We start from the raw sequence: 8,434 nt of genomic DNA on the forward strand, positions 1-8,434 counted from the left end.
AGATGAAGACTCATCCAGGAAGTCATGGAAGACGCTGAGACTTTTGAAAATGGATCAGCACAAAATGCTGCAGATTTCTGAGATCAAAGTTCAGTGGATGTACAGAAGACAGGGGATCTGACACAAAACCGCCTCACTCTAGGCCTCAGACTTTAGGTTTCACTGTTCTTCAAGAGGGATGAATGACAAACCATCCAGCTGCTCCCATCTGTTAGCTTCCAGCTCATCAGCTGCAGCTCTGAAGCTCAGAGACTTACAGGTAAAAGACTGAAAAAAATAACAATGTGTATGAAACGTTCATTTTATTAAAACGATAAAAAACAAAAGTTGAATCAAAAACAGGATTTTTTTTCTCCACCACAACTTAGAAACTGTACAACAAGCTACAAAGACATCGATCATGTCGATCGATCATGAGTTTCAAACCATGATTTGTGTGTAACTGAACACAAAAGACCCAACGGTTCCATCAGAGGAAACCGACGCCTTTCAAACATCATCCGTCTTGGAGTCGAGTGACCCGCTACGCTCCAGCAGTCATCGAGTCGTCCAAACCAACCGAATCAGATCCATCCAACGGATCCCGGTGAGGTGACTCCTAAAAGTCCTGTCGGATGTTCTCCTTGTTCTCCTCCCCTTGCTGCTGCCTCAGCTGAGCCACCTCGTTCTCCAGCTGGACGATGGCGCGCTCGATCTCATAGTTTTTACTGACCAGCGACACCCAGCTGGCGGGAATCAGAACCAGAGTCAGACATCACCCCTCATCCACGAGAACACCAGAACTTAAGAAGAACCTACTTGGACTCCAGCTCTCGCAGCTTGGCGCCTGCAGCCAACTGATCGTTTTTGCGCTGCCAGTTCAGGTCCTGGATCTTCTTCCTGCCGGCATAAGTTCAGAAATGTGTAACCATGGTAACCGTTGGATCTTTTCAGGCATGTATGATCCAATCCTCAATCACCTGAACTTGTGGAGTTCCTTTTGAGCCAGCTCAATCAGGAAGGCCAGATTGCTGAAAAGGGACAACATTAGCTTTGAGTCTTCAGAAGAGTCAGACACCAAAGGGTGAGACCCACAGGCCGCCACTCACTCGTTGTAGACCTTCCACGCGTTTGTTCCATAATGCGACATGAGCTCCAGGTTCTCGATCCGGATGGCCTGGTGCTCCAGCTGGGCCATGGAGTTATTGACACACTCCTGCCAGGCGGTAATGTCGTTCTTCTGTCCCGATGTGGGGGCTGGAAGCTCATACCTCCACAGCAGAATAGAATCGTTCTATGGAATCACCCTAAACTTTCTCTTTCTTTTACATTTACAGAAATATTGTACAGACAGACAGAGTGTGTTTTTTACCTCTTCATGCTGAGGAGGTCCATTGGTTGTCGAGCGGCTAATCGCTCAAACTCATTCCTCATGATTTCTGTCTGAAACCCAAAACAAAACGGGAAAGGATTATAAACCGGTTAGCCAACCCAGACTAGGAATCAAGTTTCAAATGTCTGCAGGTTTTCACCTCAAACGGCGAGAACTCCGGCATGGGCAGGTAGCTCAGGTAGTTCTTAGTTGGGCGATACCTTCTGGTCTCTTCTTCCACCAACGCAGCGGCCTGAAGGGCCAAGTACAAATGATTTCTCTCCATTTTTCATACAAACATGATTTAAAAATGAGCCACAACCCCTGATGATCTAACATGTCAACTTAGTGTCACCAAACCCTGGTTCTCCAGATCTGCCGGCTGTTTCAAACCCCTCAGCTGTTGTTTTACCCGATGAGGTAAACAGCAGCTTTGGCTTTGAAGGTTTTCATCCTAAATTATGAACTTGTATAGTTTCAAAGCAGAAACCTATAATGACAAGATCTAAAGAAATATACAGGCGATCATAATAATAATGGTTTGGCCAACTATACATTGAACGGCGCGTTACCATGCGGCATCGCTAGCTAACAGTTCTAACTAGCTATAAGTTAGCTAGCTTTTAAAGCAGCATTCTTGTTTACCCACCGCTTCTCTGACACCTGGTGCGTCATAACCTTGATCAAAATACGGCAACGCATCAACAAACACTTCGCCAGCGACCGAGGCCGTTCCAGCCATGTTCGCTCCCCAGTAAAAAAAAATAAAAATAAAGAAAGAAAGTCCTTTTCTGCTAACAGACTCCAAACGGCTAATCAGAAACTTCCGTTTCCGGTCAAAACTTTCCGAAATAAAAGTCTCAACGGTGTTGTATTAATCGTGATTGTCGCCTCTTGCGTTGAGGAATGGAACTGCAGCTTAGTAGATAGATAGACAACTTTATTTATCCATTTGGGAGGTTCCCGCATGGAAATTGACATCTCCATCGCATACAGCACTGGTTGACATACATATAGGAAAAAGGAAAAAGCAGCACAGTGACTAGAAAAATGAGGAAGATTAGAACAGTAAAAAACAATTTAAATATCTGCAAACAGTATATACAAAAAAAAAAAAGTGATTCAGGCCCTTTCCCTTTCCTTTCTGTCCCCCTCCCCCCTCCTAAGTGGTTTGATGGCCCGGGGGTGGTAAAGAGTTTGATGGCCCGGGGGACAAAGGAGTTCCTCAGTCTATTAGTCCCGCACCTTGGGAGGAGCAGCCTCTTGCTGAAGGTGCTTCTCTGGCTACCGATAGTCATGTGCAGAGGGTGGCTGGTATTGTCCAGGATACCTGTCAGTTTTTTCAGTGTCCTTCTCTCTGCCACAGTAGCCAGACGGTCCAGCCTTGTGCCAACCACAGAACCAGCCCGCCTGATCAGCTTCTCCAGCCTGGAGAAGTCTGTCTTTGAGGTGCTCCCCCCCCAGCACACCACAGCGTAGGTTATTACACTGGCGACCACAGACTGATAGAAGATCCCCAGGAGCTTCTTGCAGATGTGTAGTGTAACAAACTTCAGGTTTCAGCTATTACTGCACTACAGTAAACCTTTAAAGAGTTTCATATTAAATTTCAACAAATAAATGCTTTTTTTATCTTTCTTTTGTTGTTGTTCTAAAAAAATATATAAATAGCTTTTTCTTCTGATACAAATGTGATCAATCTTGTAAAAATACTTCATCATCACTTCAATATTTTTTTTTAAATAATGTATATAAAATTATAAGTTTACGTTGAAGGCATTTCATCTTAACAATACAGAAATAATAACCAAGAGTAAATAGCCAAGAAAGGGGAAGTACTGGTATGTGTATGCATTATAGTATGTAGGGCCGCACAATATGAGGAAAACTCGCTATATGCGATATTAGTGATCAATATTGCGATGAAGATATAACTTGCAAAAAATGAACAAATAGCAAAAACAACAAAAACATTTCCATTTCCCTTCAAATGTTTAGTATAAATAAGAGTCAAAATACCTTAAATTTATCTTCCAAATGACCCTCGTCTAATTAGTAGGGCAACATCTAACGTAAGAGCTCCATCCGATTGGTCAACAACGTAAAGGGCTATATCTGATTGGTCAAATGCATAAAGGGATTTAGTTAATTCATTAAATAGCTAAAGTTACCATAAGATTGTTTTAGCACATTTAAGGTTTACCATTTATTGTGATTTTCGCTGACTTTTGCGATATGGATATTGCACAGCTTGAAATCGCGATAACGATAAATTTGCGATTAATTGTGCAGGCCTAATAGTATGTTTTTTTGCGTGTGTACACGTTGCAAAACCAAATTAATCCTAACATCTGGGAAAACAGGATCAGTTTCTGGCCAAGCTCCTCCACAGAATAACAGAAAAAAATAAATGTGCAGATTTGATTCAAAAAGTGATTTTTTTATTTTAATTGAATTAATGTATAAAAAGAAAACATGTTTTTTGGATGATTTAATTTCCCTCTTAATTGAATTTAGACGAAAATGATCTAATTAAGTTGTCTAGATTTCACATGTTTTGTTTCTTATACACTGCTTTCCGTGGCTAAAAGGAAAACTTGATTAGAGTTTGTCACAGATTTAATAACGACTGGAAGAGGCTGCAGATCCCCCAGTGACCTTTATGGAAAAATGTCTTTCTAATGTTTACTAGTAAAACTTGTTACTTTTTTTCATTCTAAGTCAACAGCACAAAGACCCTATGATGCTGAAATGTGGAATAAAAATCTCACACTATGCTTTTTAGTCAGTACTGCTTTCTTATAATGTCTTTGTTGTCTTTCTTGAGCTTTAAAGCAAAAAAGCAGGTAGAACAGTCGACTGCTGGTTGGAAGATTGCAGGTTCAGTTCGCACTCTGTGCAACAATGTGTTGAATTGTTGAAATGTGGAGCTGCCGTTGTGTGTGTGTGTGTGTGTATGTGTTGAGTGAATGGGACAGTGACTGTTAAGCATTTTGGGCCTTACAAGAAGGTACTAAAGCTCTATACAGGTAAATGCCATTTACCATTTGTGGGAGACTTGTGGGAGAATCACATCAAACTTCTTTCTATCCCTCCTCCTGTTATCCCATCCCTCCATTTTCTTTTGCTCATCCAGCTGGGTCGGGCAATCTTTACAATTCCCAAATTTTAAAGAAATAAAATCATATTCTGGTGTTTGTTAAACCACAGAAGAAGAACACAGTTTATATTAATGTTTTTTCAGGATGGACTTACGCTTGACTTACAGTTGTCCCAGCTCCGCCTCCTCCAACCCAATACCGGATCGTGTTTACTCCATCAAAGCAACCCCCCCACCACCTCCACCTCTGGAAAGGATGGACCGACCACCCCACACATCCAAATGCAGGAAAACCCCTTATTTGAGTCTTTTATAGGGGAAACCATCAAGCAAGTCAGCAGCCAAAGACCAGAATCACTGTCAACATCTACTTTGTGTTAATAAAGATTTATAATATTTGAAGAGAGTCAGTCATTTGGTTTTATAGACAGATGCTTCATGAAAACTTTTTTTTAAAATCAGTTTATAATGTTTATTTTTTCCAGATAAACAATTCTGCATACAGGATATTTCAATATAATAACAGATTTTGTAAAATAAATCTTTATTGACAAAGCAGATTTGACCTACAGTTGTGTTGAAGATGCTGCAGGTGGTCAGATCAGCTGTTCCTGTCAACAGGTGAGATGAAGAGGATCAGCATCAAAAACGACTGAAAAGTCCCTCACAGACATGTCGGAGGAATTCATGGATGTAAAGCTGACCGAATTTGAATATTTGATGTTATTAGATATTAAGATTTGGATTTGGAAATGGTTTATTTCGAGCAATCAAAGCAAAAATAATACAAAACAAGACAAACAATGGAACTATACATAGATATCTCTACATAGATGGATCAAACACAGGACGATTACTCATAAAACTGATTGCAAAATATGCATACGTTCCACATATACCAGTAAATACTTCAGTCATTACTATTAATCATAAATAAAAATATTGGCTCTTTTGCTTGTGTCTCATGACACAATAATAATATTAAATGTTAAGATTGAGAAAAATTGGTTAGGGTTAGATTATTTTATTTGTATAAAGATTATATATATATATATATATATATATATATATATATATATATATATATATATATATATATATATATATATATATATATATATATATATATATATATATATATATATACATTAAACGCCCTTCTCACCCTCCGCGGGTGGTTTCTCCTCCAAGTTCGGGTCCTCTACCAGAGGCCTGGGTCCTGCGCAGTATCTTAGCTGTTCCTAACACTGCGCTTTTCTGGACTGATAGGTCTGAGGTCTTTCCAGGTATCTGTTGTAGCCACTCCTCCAGCTTGGGGGTTACTGCCCCGAGTGCTCCAATTACCACAGGCACCACTGTCACCTTCACTTTCCAGGCTTTCTCCAGTTCTCCAGTCCCTGGTGTTTCTCCAGTTTGTGATGTTCCCATTGCATGGCCCTGCCACATCCACCACAACGGCTTTCCTCTGTTCTTTATTCACCACTACAATGTCTGGTTGGTTCGCCATCACCATCCTATCAGTCTGGATCTGGAAGTCCCACAGGATCTTTGCCCTCTCATTCTCTACCACCTTCGGAGGTGTTTCCCATTTTGACCTTGGGGTTTCCAGTCCATATTCTGCACACATGTTCCTGTATATTATTCCAGCCACTTGATTGTGGCGCTCCATGTATGCTTTACCTGCCAGCATCTTACACCCTGCAGTTATGTGCTGGATTGTTTCAGGCGCCTCTTTGCACAGCCTACACCTTGGGTCTTGTCTGGTGTGGTAGATCTGAGCCTCTATGGCTCTGGTGCTCAGGGCTTGTTCCTGAGCTGCCAGGATGAGTGCTTCAGTGCTGTCCTGTAGGCCAGCCCTTTCTAGCCATTGGTAGGACTTCTTGATATCAGCCACTTCAGTTATGGTCCGGTGGTACATCCCATACAGGGGTTTCTCCTCCCATGAGGATCTGTCCTCCAGCACTGTGTCCTCTGCTCTCCATTGCCTGAGACATTCACTGAGCACACTGTCAGTTGGGGCCTTGAGCTTGATGTACTCATGCATCTTGGATGTTTCATCCTGGATAGTGGCTTCTACGCTCACTAGTCCTCGGCCTCCTTCCTTGCGGCTAGCATACAGTCTCAGGGTGCTTGATTTGGGATGGAATCCTCCATGCATGGTGAGGAGCTTTCGTGTTTTAACATCCGTGGTCTGTATCTCTTCCTTTGGCCATCTTATTATTCCTGCACGGTAACTGATTACTAGCAGTGCGTAGCTGTTTATTGCCCGGGTCTTATTTTTGCCATTGAGCTGGCTTCTCAGGACTTGCCTTACTCGTTGGAGGTATTTAGCTGTTGCAGCTTTCCTTGTTGCCTGCTCCAGGTTGCCATTTGCCTGCGGAATTCCAAGGTACTTGTAACTGTCCTCAATGTCTGCTATTGTTACTTCTGGGAGTGAGACCCCTCCTGTGTGGACTACCTTGCCTCTCTTTGTCACCATCCGGTTGCATTTCTCGAGCCCGAATGACATCCCAATGTCAGTACTGTACATCCTGGTGGTGTGGATCAGGGAGTCAATGTCACGCTCACTCTTAGCATATAGCTTGATGTCATCCATGTAGAGGAGGTGACTGACGTTGGCCCCATTTCTGAGTCGGTATCCATAGCCAGTCTTGTTGATTATTTGGCTGAGGCGGTTCAGACCTATGCAGAACAGCAGTGGGGACAGAGCGTCACCTTGGCATATCCCACATTTGATGGACACTTGTGCAAGTGGTTTCCCATTGGCTTAAAGGGTGGTTTTCCACAGCTTCATTGAGTTCCCTATGAAGGCTCTTAGAGTCCTGTTGATGTTGTACAGCTCCAAGCATTCAGTGATCCATGTGTGCGGCATTGAGTCATAGGCCTTCTTGTAATCAATCCAGGCTGTGCACAGGTTGGTGTGTCGTCTTGCAGTCTTGAGCGATTGTTCTGTCAACCAGGAGTCGGTGTTTGGCTCCTCTGGAGTCTCTACCAATGCCCTTCTGTGTGTTACTCATGAATTGATCCATGTGCCTATTTATCTTGGTTGTAATGATGCCTGACATGAGCTTCCATGTTGTGGACAGACAGGTTATTGGCCAGTAGTTGGATGGGACTGCACCCTTTGAGGGATCCTTCTGAATTAGGATCGTTCGCCCTTCCGTTAGCCATTCGGGGTGAGTCCCATCACTTAGCAGCTGGTTCATTTGTGCTGCCAGGCGCTCATGGAGTGTGGTAAGCTTCTTTAGCCAGTAGGCATGTATCATGTCAGGGCCCTGTGCTGTCCAGTTCCTCATACCTGAGACTCTTTCTTGGATGTCTGCCACTGTGATGGTTACTGGATTCTGTTCAGAGAGGTTGCTATGTTCATTTATCAGAGAGACCAGCCACTGGGCATTGCTGTTATGTGCTGTCTCTTTCTCCCATATGCTTTTCCAGGACTGTTCAGCTTCCAGCCTTGGTGGGTCTGCTCGGCTGTTTTGACCCTGCCACTGAGCGTACACTTTCGCAGGTTGAGTTGCGAAGAGCTTGTTTATTCGTCTGGCTTCATTGTCTCTTGTGTACCTCTTTAGGCGGCTGCTCAAGGCTAGGAGCCTTTGTTTGGCAGTTTCCAGTGCTTCAGGTATGGGCATCTGGCTGTATCTCTTAGGTACTTGCTTTCTCAATGTACTTCTTTGAGCCTCTGTCAGCTTACTCACATCCTTCCGAGTTGCCTTGATTTTGGCCTTTAACCGTTGCTTCCATGGTGGGTACTGTTTTCTTCCATGGTTGGTCTTGTAGCCAAGCATCTGAAGGATCACTGCTGCTGAAGTGTAGACCAATTCATTGGTTTCTGTGATTGTTGTGGTAGGAATTCCCCTCAATGCTTCATTCACAAGACTTTCAGGCGGTACATCACTTAACCGTTGTAACTGGTGTCGGGGTTGCCTAGTGTTCATTCTAGACATGATCTTGTTTTTCAGGTCAGTTGCTGCTTCGCTCAG

General features: G+C 43.0%; 1 protein-coding gene across 1 annotated transcript; it reads right to left on the reverse strand.

Moving 5' to 3' along the window:
- Nucleotides 1-285: 285 nt before the first annotated feature.
- On the reverse strand, nucleotides 286-2,197 carry bcas2 (BCAS2, pre-mRNA processing factor). Its single transcript, XM_004070224.4, has 7 exons — nucleotides 2,001-2,197; nucleotides 1,512-1,604; nucleotides 1,352-1,422; nucleotides 1,089-1,250; nucleotides 960-1,010; nucleotides 799-879; nucleotides 286-725 (listed from the first exon to the last, which is right to left on the reverse strand). Exons 1-7 carry the CDS (start codon nucleotides 2,091-2,093, stop codon nucleotides 599-601), a joined length of 678 nt encoding a protein of 225 aa, XP_004070272.1. The 5' UTR covers nucleotides 2,094-2,197; the 3' UTR covers nucleotides 286-598.
- Between the last annotated feature and the right edge of the window lie 6,237 nt (nucleotides 2,198-8,434).

This window comes from Oryzias latipes, chromosome 7 (genome assembly GCF_002234675.1).
Source record: "Oryzias latipes chromosome 7, ASM223467v1".
NCBI lineage: Eukaryota > Metazoa > Chordata > Actinopteri > Beloniformes > Adrianichthyidae > Oryzias > Oryzias latipes.

What these genes read in the sequence shown, in the direction of transcription:
- bcas2 (XM_004070224.4), bottom strand. Translation starts at nt 2,093, where the DNA reads ATGGCTGGAACGGCCTCGGTCGCTGGCGAAGTGTTTGTTGATGCGTTG. An exon ending in GACCTCCTCAGCATGAAGAG is followed by an intron (nt 1,251 to 1,351) that starts GTAAAAAACACA and finishes TCTGCTGTGGAG; the next exon opens with GTATGAGCTTCCAGCCCCCA. An exon ending in AAGGAACTCCACAAGTTCAG is followed by an intron (nt 880 to 959) that starts GTGATTGAGGAT and finishes TTATGCCGGCAG; the next exon opens with GAAGAAGATCCAGGACCTGA.